The sequence below is a fragment of the Marmota monax genome, unplaced genomic scaffold, assembly GCF_021218885.2.
Source record: "Marmota monax isolate L192 unplaced genomic scaffold, Marmota_monax_Labrador192_F-V1.1 WCK01_AAM20220418_F8-fsc00014, whole genome shotgun sequence".
Taxonomy (NCBI): Eukaryota; Metazoa; Chordata; class Mammalia; order Rodentia; family Sciuridae; genus Marmota; species Marmota monax.
In genome coordinates this window covers 14,176,752-14,193,279 of record NW_026695222.1, presented here as the reverse complement: position 1 = coordinate 14,193,279, position 16,528 = coordinate 14,176,752, and the positions used below count along the sequence as shown (strand labels likewise).

The 16,528-nt window shown below is 60.7% G+C and overlaps 1 protein-coding gene across 1 annotated transcript; it reads right to left on the bottom strand.

Moving 5' to 3' along the window:
• Window positions 1-4,191: 4,191 nt before the first annotated feature.
• On the bottom strand, window positions 4,192-14,053 carry Bpifb6 (BPI fold containing family B member 6). The gene is made up of 15 exons (XM_046434021.2): window positions 13,954-14,053; window positions 12,616-12,715; window positions 11,614-11,718; window positions 11,039-11,188; window positions 10,821-10,884; window positions 10,408-10,468; window positions 9,854-9,945; window positions 9,046-9,222; window positions 8,663-8,716; window positions 8,197-8,370; window positions 7,458-7,525; window positions 6,227-6,272; window positions 5,259-5,322; window positions 4,859-4,935; window positions 4,192-4,224 (listed from the first exon to the last, which is right to left on the bottom strand). Exons 1-15 carry the CDS (start codon window positions 14,051-14,053, stop codon window positions 4,192-4,194), a joined length of 1,365 nt encoding a protein of 454 aa, XP_046289977.1.
• Between the last annotated feature and the right edge of the window lie 2,475 nt (window positions 14,054-16,528).

Genomic DNA, 16,528 nt, shown 5'->3' with positions numbered 1-16,528 from the left:
TAAGGCCACGGGGCCTTCTGTCCCTTCTCTGCCAGCCCTGGGCCTGGCGGGGCGACGGCCAAGGGCCTCGAGAGAGGGACTCTGGGTGGAGCTGGGGAGGGCGCCTGCTCCACCCCCTCCCAAGGCCCGACGTCCCCAGGACTCCAGAGCAGGCAGCTTCGTCCCCTCCTGAGGTGGGTCCGGATGACAGACGTGAGGTGTCCATTGCGTCAGTCGCTCACACTGCAGCAGGCAATTAGGGAGCACCTACTGTTTAAGGAGCTGACCACAGACCTTCAGGGCCACGTTTGTTTGTTGGCTTGTTTTGTTTTAAGGTTAAAGGCAAAGGTGAGGTGAGTCCTGCTAGCCTGGTCCCCCGAGCCTGGTCCCCCAAACTTTACCACCTCACGTGTCCAGCATGAAGTCCTCACGAGGGGGTCACTGTCTTCTGCTCAGATCTGCTTCCGTCACTCCAGAACTTGAGCCTGCCACACTTCAAGCCGCCTCCTTGGGTGGCCATTGGCTGTCCTGGGGGACACAAGGCTCTGGACCAAGCACCCAGGACACGGGGACGTGGGGGATGGTGCTCAGCGGGGCGGCCTGGGAAGGCACCCGGGAGGGGACGCTCCTGGGACAGCAGGGAGGCCCCTGGGGGCGCTGGGGCCGCGGAGGCCAGAGGTCTCGCTCTGCAGCCCGGCTCCGGCTGCCTTCCCCCCGCGGCCTGTCGGGCCCCCAGGAAGCCTCCTGAGCCCCAGCTGGATGAGGGGCCACCTGAGTCCCCCTGGTCCCTGTGATTTCCTCTGCCAGACGGTGACAGGCCAGCCGCGTCTCCTGCAGGGCCCTGGGCCTGTGCCTGGGGAGGTGGGGATGGCGGAGGGGACGCCTTGTTAGCCTCTGTGACCTCTGAACCCCTGGCTCCTCACACCCTGGGGACACGTCCCTTCTGCGCATGGCTCCCTGCACTCCCGCGTCCACAGGGCCCATTCCCGCGTCCACGTGGGCAAGGGCTTGCTGGCCGAGGGCCACTCGTGCCTGGACACTCTATTTGTCCCTGAGTCCTCCTGTCCAGAGGCGCCCAGCCTCCTGCCACTCACAGTGGTGAAGGCAGTTGCCGCGAGTGTGTGACCCTGTCTCACTCAGGTCACTGTGTGGTCTGTTCCACTGGCTGAGGCCGCGGTTCTCCCAGTGGCCTCCGCTCCAGCACTGGGTTCCACCAACACATGAAGACAGTTGTTCACAGAAAGCAGGCTCATGCCTAGCATTTATTGAGCACCAACTGTGTACCTGGCATCTGAGCCATGTGCACACATCTAGTCACCCAGGAGGTGAACGCTGTTATCATTTCCTGCCTTTCCTTAGCAGCATGGGCTCAGCAAGGGAAAGCAACCTGCCCAGGGCCACACAGCCGTCCAGCCAGGACTCCACACCCTCACTGTCCTGGCCACCACCCGGCCCGGCCTCTGGGAAGAGAGGGAAAGGCTACTGAGTTTCTGACCCGCCTCATCTCCTCTCCCTTCCGGGCCCCACGGGGGACACCAAGCCCCACCAGCTCCCTGGACGCCCCCTTGTCCTTGTGGACCCAAGCCGGGTCAGGATGGGGCCTGCCAGGGAGGGGGGTCACTTGACACTCTGGACTCCCCCTTTGCAACCCCGACAGTGGCTGTGGGGGCCCAGGTGCACGTCAGCTTGCAGGAGGGGCGGGGTGCGCAGCCTGGTGACAGGCGTGGGGGTGCCATGAGGGACGGTGCAGGGACGAGAGGTGACCCCAGGCATTGATTAGCTCCTGGCTGGGTTTTGCAGTCAGAGGTCCCGGGTTCCAATCCCAGCTGTCGGGGTGGGCTGAGGAGGCGGGCAGGGCAGGTGGGGGCAGGAAGGACGAGGGCTTCCTCTCCCCAGGGCAGGCACTGCCCCTTCTCGCCCTATGAACTTGTGCCTCTGTTTCTCTCTCTTTCTTCTCTCCCCACCCCGTATTCTGGTCATGGATCCCAGGGCGGTGCTCTACTGAGTCACACCCAGCCCTGCGTCACACTCTTTAAAGGATGTCATTGCCTCCCTGAGTGTGGTGTGAAGGATTGAGGAGGAGACAGGGTTCAAGTGCAGTTCCACCTGTGCTGTGTGTCCTTGGGCAGGACACTTCACCTCTCTGAGCCTCCCAGCCTCATAGGGGAAGGAGGAACAGTGTCTGGGGATGGGACCTCCAACACTGCCCTCAGGCTCCCTTTGTGGACTCAGCCTCGGTTTTCTACCCAGGTGAGTCCAGATCGCTGGCCACTCGAAGGCATTTGAAATCAGATTCGAGGCCAGAGCATCCAACCCTGAGGTCCAGGAAGAGCCGGGCTTGCCTGAGGCCACTCAGTGTCCAGCATCTGGTGGGACCCAGGCCTCTGAATCCAGCAGCCCTAAGTTTGCTGTCCCACCTGCACTTGGCCTGGGCAGGGTGGCCCTAGGGCTTAAGGTGGCTGTGAGTGTGCTGTTGAACACACCAGGCAGAGTTGGGGACACAGGGGCGTCTCTGGCACTCCCATGGATTAGCCAGGCGACTGTGCCTGCCAGAGTGTCTCAAGGCAGCCATTGTCCCAGAACTGGAGACGATGGGCCATGAGATTAGGGCTGATGCTGAGGGACAGGGGCGGCCTGGCAGGGATTGGGGCCAAACTGGGACAGAGTCCACCTGCAGGGCCTCAGGAGCTTGCGGAGCAACGGCCTCCTGACCAGACGTGGACTCCCCACACGCACAGAGGCACCCGGACCCTGCCAGAGCCTACCCCACGGAGACCCAGAAATCCTGACAGGTTCACACACCAACGTGTGGACACAGACACACGGACCCACGGACACACAGCCCCACCTGGCAATTCCCACGGGGTCCATGTGCTGCTCACCCAGGTGCACTTTTGTTTCAATGTTACAGATTCTTTTTTTAAAATATTTACTTCTAAGTTTTAGATGGATACAGTATCTTTATTTTACTTTTATGTGGTGCTGAGGCTGGAACCCAGGGCCTCCTGCATCCTGGGTGAGGGCGTTACCACTGAGCCCCAGCCCCAGCCCCTAGGTTTTTTTAACATTCTAGCAAATGAAACTGATTTCAGGGTCTGCAGAGAATACCCATTATAGCCCAACTGTACGTAAACAGACGTCCACTTTTAAAAAATGATTTTTAGTGGTCAATAGACATTTATTTATTTCTGTGTGGTGCTGAGGATCGAACTCAGTGCCTCTCACCTGTGAGGCAAGTGTTCTGCCACTGAGCCCCAGCCCCAGCCCAAGTCCCCACTTTTAAAAGAGTCAATTCTGAGAATAATAGGGCTGGGGACGGAGCTTAGGGGTGGAGCACTTGCTTGTCCCAAGGCCTGGGCTCCAGCTCCGGTTTACTAATTAACTGGCCCATGTGCTCTGGGGGATTCCTCTCTCCCCATCCCACAACTCCTGCTGGGGCTTGTGCGACGTCACCCTCTTCACAGTTGGAGAAGCTGAGGCCCGTGGGGGGGACGCTCTGCTCAGGCATACGGGGCAAGGACCAGAGCCAAGGTTCAAACCTGAGCTGGAACCCAGCCCCTGCTCTGCACCGTGGCTACCCAGGGCCTGGTGCCAGCCTTCCCACCTCTCTGAGCCTCAGTCTCCTCATCTGTGAAATGGGGACAGTCCTCGCCTGCCTCTGTTACTATGAGGACATGGAACAGCTTCTGGGGCACAGGCTCCTCGTGAGTAGAGCCATCCTCAAGTTGCCAAGATTTGGGGACACAAAGCTGAGATGGGAAGAGCTTGACCACTTGCTAAAGTGACCTTGAACCAGGGGGTCAACCACCCCGAGCGTCAACAACCTCATCCGTGAAGTGGGGAACACGGCGCTTGCCCTCCCCCCACGTGGTTATGGAGACGAGAAAAGCCCTGAGCCAGGCTTCAGTGGGTGCTCAAGCCCCCCACCAGACTGCAGTCCCTGTCCTCCAGACCCCAGTCACTGTCCTGTAGACCCCAGGCTGATCCCAGACCCTAGCACCCACCAAGGGGAGCCACACGGGGACTTGCTATTAGAAAAGAGACCAGAGTGTCGCGTCTGAAGGTCTTTCTCCTGTTTATTGCCAGGCCCGGGCCCCTCCCGGTCACTCCTCGACCTAAAAGCAGCCTCCGGTGGTAGTGGCCGCCAGCTCCAATCAGCGGGCTCCTCCACGGGGACAGGCGGGGGCCGCAGCTGGCGGGGGTCCTGACCCGTCAGTCCCGCTTCAGATCCAGCACTAGAGCATTCTGGCAGGAGAAAAGGGCCGGGTGGAGAGGGACCGGGGGAGCAGGGACGGGCCACCCGGCACAGGGGCGGGGCGGGGCTGGGCCCCTGGGAGGAGATGGAAAGCCTGCACTGTTTAAGTGAAGGTCGCGGGAGACTTGCCCTGTGACCCTGGGGACGTCCCTTCTCCTCTTGGGCCTCAATGTTTTCAACTGTCAAAGGGCAAAGCTCCCAGAGTGGAGAGATCGACGTGAGGAAAGTGAACCTTCCAAGTTCAAGGCGTGACATGCCAAGAAGCGCTTGTAATTATTGAGCACCTCCTGTATACCCTCGTGTGAATCATCTCAGTGGCTCCTAACAGCTCTGTGAGGTCCATGGCCGGATTGTCATCCCCATTTTAAACAGAAAAACAGTGGCAGAGGGAGGACAAGTGATGTGGCGGCAGAGGAAGAGAGCAGCAGCCTTCCAGGATTCTCCTGGGGACCCGCTGGCCCAGGAGGGCCCAGGTTGCGAGGGGCGGGGACTTGCTCAGGGGATTGACAGGGTCACACCATGGCCGCCGCCTCCCCAGCCCCACCCCCTCCCGTTTGAGAAGGGCAGGCTTTGCTCCTCGTCCATTGGCCTAAGTGTCAGTGGCGTGGCCACGCCCGGCCCCACCTCTGCTATGTGCAGCTCCGCCAGGTTGTAATCGATGGCCAGAAGATCCGGGAGCGGGAACCCCACTCGGAGCACATCTGAGAAGTACAGCAAGCGTCACTGGGGGCCTCGCTGCGGGGGACTAAGGACAGGTCACCTGGAGCCCAGTGCCGTGATCGATTTGCAATGTCCACTGGGGACAGTATTTGAGGCCCAGCTCAAGGTCTTGCTCATGATATGGGGGTCAAGGGTCAAAGACCAAACTGATGGGCCATGGTCCCCAGGCAGGTGACATTAAGACGACATTGACCTCAAAGATTCAGCAATGGCTCTCCACTCCCCTTTAGATCCCCCAGGTGGGTGGCATCTCTTCCCGGTGCTTCTTGGCACCAGTGAAGTGGACGCCTGTTGGAGGCCTCACCGTTGACCACGGGGACAAAGGCTTCCTGGAGATAATCGGTGATGTAGCCAGTCAGCTCCTCCTCCTGGGGGGGAGAGAGCACACCCGCCATCATTCATCCCCACCCGACCCCACCCAGTTCCCGGGCCTCACTCCGGCCAGGCCTGGGGACCACGGCAATGGACATTAGAGACTTTGAGCAGTTTGTCCGGCTCACTTCAAAGCTGGGCCTCGCTGGGTGCAGTGGTGCACGCAAGTAATCCCATCAGCCCAGGAGGCTGAGGCAGGAGGATCACGAGTTCAAAACCAGCTTCAGCAAACAGCGAGGCCCTCAGCAACTAGTGAGACCCAGTCTCTAAATAAAATACAGAATAGGGGCTCAGTGGGCAAGTGCCCCTGGGTACCAAAAAAACTCTGGGTCCTGCCCTGGGTGACCGTAGGCCTCTGCCCCTCTCTGCTTGGTGCCTGTTGGTGAGGTGTGGGCCTGGGTCATGGAGCGGGAATTGGAAATTCGGGAGGCAGAACTGTGGACCCTACTTCTGCTCCTACAAAACACAGCAGCTTTGATCCACCATTGGCGCCACCTCCCTGTGCCTCCCACGGGCTGTGGGAGCCCAGCACACTGGGTGGGGGATGGGCCTCTGTGGTTCTTATCAGCTCCTGCCAGAGTCAGGGACTGTGCCAGGCCCTGGGGCCACAGAAACTAATAAAAACCACAGCGTGGCTGAGGAAAGCCAGCCCAGAGTGCCACTGGGCCATGTTTTGAAAGTCAGTCCAGGGAGATATCCAGGTTCTAGCTAGAAAACGGGAACTCAGAAAGGTTAAGAGACTGCCCTGAGGTCACACAGTGGATCAGGAGTCTGGAGTCTCCCAATGGCCTTTCTCTCTTGGCTCTAACTCTGTTCGGAGACTTCTTCCCTGTGGTCCAGGACAGAACGGCTCAGCCCTGCCCTCAAACCAGACCAGGCAGAGGCTCTTGGGACACTTACGTTGAAGTTACCAATTGATGAGGACCCCCGCGTCAGGCTCAGCAATCTGTGGGGGAGGGGGCGGTCAGAGCCACAGGACCTGGCCCTGGAGAAGGGGGTCCCAAACTCCCAACCCCTCCCTGAGGCAGCCTTCGGGTGTTCGGAGCCTCTGCTTGCACGTCACCTGTGAGGGACGTGACCCGCCTCTTGACCATCCCTTCTGTGTCCACAGCTGAAACCACCAGATCTCCTGAACCTCCTCCCCAGACACGTCTTTGGCTCCTGCCCCAGGCCAGCTAGGTGAAGGGTCACGGCCAAGTTCACGTCCTTGCTGGACGCAGGGTAGGAGCCCTCGCCCAGCACATCTCCCCTTAGGCACGTGGGAAGGTGGTCGGGTGGCTCTGCCTGTCCACTCTATCCCCTTCTTAGTCCAAGGCACTGAGGAGAGCAAGACCCAAAGCCCCAAGGGAGCCAGGCCAGGTGACCAGACCATTCCATCCTTCAGTCCCTGTGACTGGCCCGGAGTTGGTCATGTGACCCACACTGGATCCAAGCCTTGGTGATCTTATTGGAACCATTCTCCTGTTGTTAGGGTCACTCTGCCACCCCAAGGGGAGAGGAGCCACAAAATGGATAGTCAGCTCAAGGGGAGGAGGGAGTCAGATTCTTGAGGATTTGTGTGTCTGGATCCAACCATGCCTGAAAGCACACCTGGCCCTAGAGTTTTCAGTTATGTGAGCCAAACAACTCCCTTTGGGGTTTAAAGCAGTTGAAGTTGGAGTTCTGTCTCTTTCAACTGAAAGAATCCCCAAATAGGATGAGTCACTCACTATTTAGACATATACAAAAATCAATGGGTGACTGAACATAAATCTAGGAAGTCAACATACTCTCCTCCGGAGCGTAAGAACGAATGTAATACATGTGGCCAGTGCCTCTCAAAGGCCCTGACTCTGGTGGCATTTGGGTGACATGGGCCAAAACCTATGAATGAAAAATGGGACATGGGCCCATGACCAGACCCTGTGACAGCCTAGTGGAAAAGTAGGGGAGAAGGAGGTGAACTTGAGCAAGTCTTGGAGTGCCAAGCTAAGACGTAAGAAAAGACAGTGCAGGCAGTGGGAGCCATTGAGGGTTCTAGAGCAGGGGCAGTGACCAGAGCAGCCTGGCAGCGTGGGCTGCACTGGACGGACCATGGGGAGAACCTGGAGCAGGAAGCCAAGCAGCGCCAGCTTGGGCAGCAGGCCCCCACCTGTCCACAGAGGTGTCCATCTGCAGCCGGTTCCCCTGCACCGAGTACTGGATTTTCAGGTTGAAGTGCTGGCGTCAGGGGAGGAAGCAGAGAGGGGCGGTGGCCCCCGTTGGCGCCACCATCGCGAAGACAAAGCCGAGTCCGGCTCTCTGCCCACAAGGCCTCCAGGAACCAGACCCAGCAGCCTCCCCCCGTCCCCAGGTTCCTTGTCTCTCCCTGTCCTGGGCCAGGACAGCACTTGCAGAATTCCATGGCACCGTGGAGGGTCCCTGCACATGCCACGTCTCACCCCAGGCCTCCACCTCGGCTGTCACCTTGGCTTGGGGTGTCCCCCATCCCTGCTCCCCAGTCAGTTGCTGCTCAACCTTCAAAACCCAGCTCAGCCATCACCTCCCTGTGGTTTCCCCAGACTGAACCTCGGTCTCTCTGGGCTCTCGTGTCCCCTAGGAGAACTGTCACTGCCCTTGTGGCTGCTACTGGAGGCCAAGGAGGGGCCCAGGGGCAGGAGTCCACACTGAGCCTCCTTGGCTGCTCTGTCCACTCCAAGGCTCAGTGGTGGAGCAGGAGTCAGACCCAGGTGACAGTGTCAGACCCAGGTGACAGTGCCCGGGAGGGCAGGGCCCCACAATCGAGGTGGACTAAGAATGCTTTGATCTCCTTCTGGGCTTTCAACTGAAATCCCACCCTCTAGTCCTGAACGTCCATGAGGCTGGGGACCCGTGGGGGACCGCCCACTCACTGTCTCCAGGAGGAACAGGGACATGGGGGGCTTGCCCCGCCGCCAGGTGGTGAAGATCTCCAGCGAGCCGTGGAAGTGCAGCAGGCTCTTGCCCGTCTTCATGGTGACCTTGGGGGGCTTGTTTATCCTGATCTGGGTCACTACGGGCTTGGGCTTGGGATAGGCCTCGGCCACCTGCAGGACCGGGCTGGGCCTTAGACAGGTGGCTTCAGGAGCAAGCAGAGTCCCTCAGGGGAGGGGTGATTTCCACCTTGGACCCAGGACATAGGACAGGCAAAGGGCTGGCAGGTGTCTCAGGAAAGAGGAGCAAACACTCAGCCGGGCTGTTCCAAACGCTGAGCTGCGGCTCCTGCTGGGCCCGGAGGGCGCTTCACGGGAAGCCAAGGGTGGGAGGGCGAGGGACTGGGCTGGAGAGCCCTGGGTGCCAGCAGGGTGCGGGGACAGGTCGGGGAGGACTGACACTCACCTCAGGGATGAAGCCGGCCAGGGTCACCGTGGTTTGTGGTGGCAGCTCACCAATCTACAAAATGACAGAGTTAGGGTCCCCAAGTCCCCGGACCACGCCTCTGGCTCAGCAGGTGCAGCCTCAGGCTCCACCTCCTGGCCCAGGGTCAGGGGTCAAGGCCACACTGTTGGATGGAGAAGCAGGAGGGAGATGGGAGGGGGCAGCCACAGCAGGTGAAGGGCCAGTGGAGGTGGGTGTGGGTGGCACAGGGGTGGGGGTGAGTGTGGGCTGATGGGAGTGAAAAGGCAGCCCTGGGTCCCCCAGCGGAGGTGTCCTGCTGCCCCAGGGCCATCTCAGGACAGACAACTCCGGGCAGAGGCCGGGGAGGCGGGCTCAGGGCTCACCGTCTGGTCCTGGATGTCCATGTTGAAGGACTTCTGCAGAAGGGCCAGCTCAGCTGTGAGGAGGGCGGCCGAGAGCAGCAGCTGCGATGACCCCTCGGCATAGCCCCCCGGGATCTCGAGGGGCCCCCCGTCCTCGGCCAGCTTGATGGTTTTGCCTTTCTGCTGCGTAACCTCGGGCTGTGGGGTGGCCAGGAGGGAGACACAGCTTTGAGAGCCTGTGGCCAGGGGGGACTCAAGCCAAGTCCCAGTCAGCAGGCCATGCAGCGTTCGAGCCAGGATGGCAGCAGGGACCCCCATGGACAGCGGGTGGGCTGAGGCCCAAGAGTGAGAAGGGAGCCAGTCCCCAGGCCTCTGGGCGTCTCCCTCAGGGGGGCAACCTCAGCAGGCCTGACTGATCGGCTGGGGCCTCGTCTCTCCAGAACACGATTCCTGCCGCACCCTCAGGAGAAAGAGGGAGGGGACCAACCCCACGGGACCCCAGGAGCCCACTGCAGGAAGACGTCATGGGGCGATGACCTCTAGGAGTCTTCTTCCCGGTCCTGGAAGATGCATCTCACCTTGTCACCTGGGGCCCTGGAGGCCACCGACTCCCATGGGACCCTAGCCAAGCCCTGCCCGTCCCCTTCTCCGTGTCCCCACCTGTGTGCCAGCCTTGGGACAAAGCGAGCAGCCCCCACAGCCAGCTGGGGGATCCACGGTCATGCTTAGAGCAGAGAGGGAGAGGACCCCCCTGCCGACCCCTGCCCTGGGGAACAGGCCCCACCCCCAGGTCCAGTGAGCCGAGGCCACCCCCGGGCCCAGCACTCACGCTGAAGTCCACCTGGATGTGGCTGGCCGTGGTGGCCGGTGTGGACATCAGGGCGTACTTGACAGTGCCCATCTGGCCCACGGGCATAGGGTCTGTGCAGAGGGGGTTCCACTCAGAGAGACGCCAGTCCCAGGGGCCCCCCAGAAAAGCCGGCACTGGCCAGCTGCTCCCGGAACCTGTCCCTCTGTGTCACCCCAGGCAGATTCTTAGCATCTCTGGACCTCAGAGACTTCAGGCCAGGAGGGGCCCGGCCGGGAGCCCCTCCCCTCTGCAGGATCAGAGGCTTCACCCAGGGCCTGATCTCACAGCCGGGGGGCAGGGCAGGGCTACCAGGGGCTTTGCAGATGAGCAGAGTCAGGCCACACTGCTGGGGACAATCCAAGCCATTGAGATTTCTTTTCTCCCATATTGGGGAGCCCCCTGGGTCCCCAAATGATGCAGGAAGCAGATCCCATTGGCCAAGAAGAGTCAGATACACCACGAGGACACGAGGCTGTGGCCCAGCATAGCGTGGCTACTGTCCCTAGCCGGGAGGGGTGGCTAGGGACACTCACCACTGAGTCTGGCCCACTTCTGGTTCACGTACACCAGGACTGCGTCAATGGCTGGACACAGCTGGAAGCAGAGAGGGCCCTGGGTGAGCGGGTCCCTGCAGGGGGCCTCGCCCTCCAGCTCAGTGTTCTGTGGGGACCCCAGGCACCTGTCCAGTCCAAGGACGTGTGGGAAAACTGAAGCCCAGGTCACACAGAAGCCACTGCGAGAGTCTGAACTAGAACGCAGAGCCCCTGACCAGAGCCTGAAAAGTCAGCGAGGTGTCCCTCCCCAGGGCCTGGTCATCTGAGCAGGAGCAAGCACCATTGCTTCCTCCACCCGTGCTCAGAGTGGCCATCTCTAGCTGACCACGGCATTCCTCCCGCCAAGCCTGAGCCACCCAGCAAGGAAGGCTGAGGCCACTCCGGCTGCTCACCATGCCGGGGAGGACCTTGTGCAGGGTGCTGTCCAGGAACTTGTTGACCATCTTGGGCAGCATGCTGGACGTGAGCACCGGAGCATGGGCCAGTGGCAGGAGGTCAGGCACAGGACACGAAGGGACAAGGTTAAGGAGGCTTGGTGCTCAGGAAGCGGGATGCAGGGGACAGTAGCAGGGTGGACCAGCCTCCCCGCCCCTGCTGCAGAGCCCCTCACTTGCTGGGCAGGTTGGTCTTCACGCTGACCAGGGTGATCTCACAGCCCTCGCTCTTGAACACGGGGAGGCCCGTCTCCTCCTCCTGCAGGAGCCGGTTGGTGGCTGTGATGTTCAGGACGATGATGATCTCCATGTTCCCTCCCATGAAACTGGAGGAGGGGGCAGGTCGGCATTGTGGGCATCTCCTATCCAGGGCCACTGTCCCTGTCCCCTCTTTGCCCATGATCTCAGCAGCCCTGAAAGGGAGGAAGGCAGGGAACCCCAGCCACGGGACAGGAAAGGCAATGGGACCCACACCAGGGGCCCCCTCTTCTCTGGTGAACTCCTACACATCCTTCAGAACCCGCTCGTGTTCCCAGAGCCTCTCCCAGCCCCCTCGCTCCTGCTCAGCAGTTCTTCTAGGGCATCATGCGGTGCCCGGTCATGCTGAGCCTGATTCCCATCAAAGCAGCAACCAGGCCCGATCATCTCAGATCCCAGCACCCAGAGCACACAGTAGGCGCACAATAAGTGTGCATGTAAGAGTGAGACGGGGAGGCCATTCTCCTCCCACTTCAGTCCCTGACAGACGCACCTCTTTCCCGTGATGGTCATGCCCGTGGACACACACTGGAAGATGCCCACTTCAGGGACGAAGTTCAGCGTGATGACAGGGAGCTGGACGTCCTTGACCTTCATGCTGGGAGAGAACAGGCACCCGCGGCAGTGAGGCCTGAGCTGGCAAGATCAGGCCCTCGGCCCCTCCTCGCCTCGCAGCGAGGCCTTGGGTAGCCTCCTCTCCCTGTCACAGGGATGAGCCTGCCCTGAGGGGACATCCCAAAATGTGAGCAAAATCTGAGTGTGAACCAATGGTACATGGAAAGCACTCATGGTATGTGGGCGAGACGCAGGGCTGACTCTGTGTGACATCTGACGGTTCCCTTCCCTTCTGTGGGGAACAAAATAGGGAGGTTTGCTCAGATGAAGGCTTCTGGTGGGTGGAAGGAAGCAGGACGGTCCCCAGGTGTGGCTGGCTGGCTGTCCCGTGCGCTGGCGAAAGGTTTAGTAGCCACTCTGACCTCAACCCACTAGATTCTGGTAACACTCCCCCACTCGCCTGCAAGTTGTGACAACCAAAAATGTCTCCAGACATTGCCAATGTCCCCTTGGAGGCACAACCAGCCCTGGATGAGGATCACCAGTCAAGATCCAAGGTAACAAGATGTGGTGCACGAACCTCCCCCTGCCTACCCTGAGCTCTTGGCAGACATTACTAATGGATCACAGTCCTATTTCCTGCTAAGTCCCAATAGAACCTGGGACCCTCCCCAGTGCCCCGGGCCAGCAGCCCCGAGCCATCGATGACCGATTCTTCCTGTCATCAAATGAGAGCTGACGCCCGCCGGGCTCCACGGCTTAAGGACTTTTTCATTTTCTTAGAGTTGGATTTTTGGACCTTGCATCCTCCTCACAAGGACCCAGCCCATCACAGGGCAGGAATTGTCCCCAGTGGGTGGCTGAGGAGGCCCAGGTAGGGGCAGTGACGGCCCAAGGACAGCGCAGGGTGGCCCTCCCCCCCCCCCCCGCCCCCACTTACTTGGTGATGCCCTTGATGGGCTTCACGCCCGGCCGCTTCTTGCCGGCTTCGGCTGCCATCTTCTCCAGGATGTGACTCTCCTCCATGGCGCTCTGCACCTCTGGAGGGGACGTCCAGAGGGACACTCAGGGGCTCCCACTCCTCCCTGCCCTGTGCCAATCTCTTGGGCATCTCAGGCCACTTACAACCACTGTGCCCCCCCCCCCCAGGCTGGACGGTGCCCCAAGCCTTGTCCTTCCCTAATGAGAAGAGACCCAGTCACCAGCAGTGACATTAACAAGTGACCAGAGCCAGCGGGAGGAGGGCAGGCAGAAACCACAGGAGGAAGGACAGGGCTGGGGAGTTTCCCAGAGGAGGGGACAGATCAGTGGGTCCTGGAAGGAGGAGCAGACACAGCAACCAGGGAGCAGGAGGGAAGAGGAGCGGACACGGGTGTGCAGGGTGGGGACAGTGGGCAGAGGACGGGGGAGTGCAGGGTGGGGACAGTGGGCAGAGGACGGGGGAGTGCAGGGTGGGGACAGTGGGCAGAGGACACTGGGGAGTGCAGGGTGGGGACCGAGGGCAGCCGGGAGCGGCGAGTGCATGGCCCGGAGGCTGGGGACACCGAGCTGTGTCACCGTTTCCTCGAGAACCAGATGTTCTCAGCCATGGTCAGCAGCGCCTCTGGGAGCTTGCTAAAGTGCAGGTCGCAGCCTGGGGCCAAGCAATTCTGCTCCCCAGGAAAGGAGGACCCCACCCCATGACACCCTGCCAGAAACACCCCCACAGGGCCACAGGCTAGTTCTCCGAGAAGGCCAGTCACCAGGCCGGTGGACCCGCCTTTAGCCCTTTGTACTTGGACTTGACTCCTTTCACCTTGTGGTGGTGGAGTTGGGGGTCGAGGTGGAAAACACATTTTACAAGATCTCTCCTACGGGATTTTAAGGTCATGTTCATTTGTTACCCTATTTTACATTTCTTCACATTTACAGATGGGCAAACAGCAACACAGAGAGGCCAAGTGACTTGCCTGAGGTCACACAGAGAGTTGTTTGGCAGAGCTGGGATTTGACCCACTCCTGTCACCCCCACAGCCCACATGTTGCCACCAACCCCTGCCATCAGGACCAAGGAGAGACTCTAAGGGACTGGGCTTCCCAGCTCTGCCTCTAACATGGAGAAGCTTGGACAAGTCATTTCATTTCCTCAGGGCCTCAATTTCCCCTTCTGTGGGATGGGACAATAATAACAACACATTGCTTGTGAGTTTGATTTGAGGACCTGCAAACATGAGCTGCCACCACCAACCACGTGCCCCACAGCCCACTCCTGGCCCCTCACCCCAGCCCGCAGGCTCACCATGGTTCAAGATGTCCATGCCCAACCGCAGCAGCGCGCCCGGGTCGGCTCGAGTGCCTGGCAGCAGGCCACAGAGTGCCAGGCACAGGATCCGCAGCATGGCTCCTCCTGGGGCGAGGGCCTGAATTGGGTGTAGGCCCCAGGGCCTTGGTGCCTGTAGGACATCCCAGGTCCCAGAGCAGGTGGGGGCCCAGGAGCCTTGGGGCTGCAGCCTGTGGTGGCCCGACCTGGATCAGCCCATACAGGGGCTCCCGCCAGAACCTGGCTGGCAGCAGGCTCAGGCACGGGGCTCCCCTGTCGCACAGGTCCTGAGAGACGGGCTCCTGCCAGTCAGCCGCCATCCCAACCCCAGCCTGAGCCTGCGCTCCTCCACTGATGCACGTTGATCGCGTGCCCACTGTGCCGGCAGACGGAGTGCAAAACCCTGAGGACTGAACCCAGGGCTCTCTACCAAGGAGCTGCACCCCCATTCCTTGAAGGGTCTCTCTGAGTTCCTTAGGTCCTCACTAAGTCATGATCCTTAGGGCCTCGAAGTTGTGATCCTCCTGCCTCAGCCTCCCAAGTGGCTGGGATCACAGGCATTCACCACCGTGCCCGAGAGGAAGGGAATGGGAGAAGGGACGAGGGGCCTGAAGGACCCCCTCCCCCAGGCTGAGATCTAACGGATGAGCAGGAGCTGGACCATGAAGACCCAATAATCAATATCACTAAATGAAAGTGGGATCGATTCTCCTGTCCCAATAGACTTTCAGGTTCTATCTGGGCTCAAAAGCCATCAACCCTCATGTTTTCTTGACCCCTGGGAGAGCTGCATGCGTGACAAGGACAGGCACTCCCTGTGCTGTGCTCCAGGGCAGAGCTCGTCATCACGGGGGCTGGGCAATTCTGGACCAGGTGGCAGAGCCGGCCCCAGCTCACACAGGGGGACACTGAGCGCTACCCCAGGCCCCCTCCCCGGCCCGACGGTGCCGGGTGTCCTGGTCCCTTGGGGCGGGGTGAATAATAAGGGTCCTGCAGGAGTTCTGGGGGTCTCATCGGGTTCTGTCTCTTGGTGCCTTTGCCTGCGCTGTCCCCACCTTTTAGAAACCCTGCCCTGCACCCAGCCACCCTTCGTCCCCTGCTGCCCCTCAGGGCCAGATTTCAGCCCTTGCACCTCCACTGGGAGGTCTCCCTTCAACCCTCGGCCTCAGAGGCCATGTTTGAGCCTGACCATGCAGAGAGCCCGTCTCTTGCTGACAGCCGCCCGCCTTTGCTGGCAGATCCTCTACCCAGGGTCCCTCGGTCCCTCCTCTGCCTGCCACTCGTCCTCAAGGCCCCCACCCAGGTCGCCCTGAGCCCGGCTTTTCTCCCTCAGAGTCTGAGGAGTCCCCCGAGTCTGTGGCCTAAGTCACACATCCAAGGTCACCGTGTCCAGACCCAAGCCCTGGCCCTGCCACCCATCTGCTGGGTCCTCTCGCTGGGCCTTGTGTCATCTGTGAAATGACGGTGCTGGGTAAGAGGCACTCTGGGAGGGTCCCAGATGGGGGACTGTCCTTACCTGGCCAAGCTCAGGGAGATCCTGCAGGCGACTGACCCCTGTTCCTGACCCTGAGGCAAGGAAGCCCTTATATTCAGGAGCCTGATTAGCTGCTCGGGTAATTAAGGGCTAGATAATTATCTAGAGGCCCAAAGAACAGGAGCCGGTGTGCTCACGTGACGCTTCAGTCTGTTCCAACATAAATAGCCCCGAAGACGGGGCGTCTCGGGAGCCGGGTGCTGCACCAGGGTGGCTCTGAGGACGGGCTGTGGCTGCCCAAGTGAGCATGGTGCTCACACTGTCCCCTCTCCTAGTCCCAGCACCTGCCCCAAGGCCGGACACACAGCAAGCACACATTCATTCCTTCAACAAATTTATTGAGTGCCTACTATGTGCTGGGGGCCATGCAGGGCATTGGGGTGACCACGGTGCACAAGGCAGTCGGGATCCCTGATCTGAGGGCTCCTGGGGCTCACAGGGGGCGACCGGGCCAATCACCGTCACGAAGCCACATCCCCCTGGGGGAGGCCGGGCAGGCGGCGGGATGGGAGAGAGGAGACCGGGGCCATCAACAGGGCTGACCCCACAAGGCCAGCAGATCTGTGTGCAGGAGGGTGACGCTGGCAAGGCCGGCCAGTGCAAAGGCCAGGAGATGTGGCCGGACCCGTGGGGACCTCAGGAGGCCCCTGAGACCCCCTTCCAGGGCACACAGGGAGCTAATAGCCAATTGGGCCATCTTCAGAAGGGCCCTCTGAGGACACGCGAAGAGGGACACAGCACGTGCCAGGAAGGAGGGCTTTCTCTCAGGGCCCACCCAGGGACCAAGAAGCAGAGGGTCACCAAGCGAGCCGGGGCTCAAACGTGGCCTCAGAGTCCCCAGCTTGGGAGGGCCTCCGGGGGGCCGAGGTGTCTGTTCTCGATGAACCACAGTCTAGGGGGCTGCTGGGGGCTGAGGACTTCCCAGGCAGCCTGGGAGCCACTGTGTCACGTGCACACGGGGCCGTCACGTCATGTGACTGAAGCCAGGTTGAGATGAGGCGAGAGAGAGCCCAGCGCCCC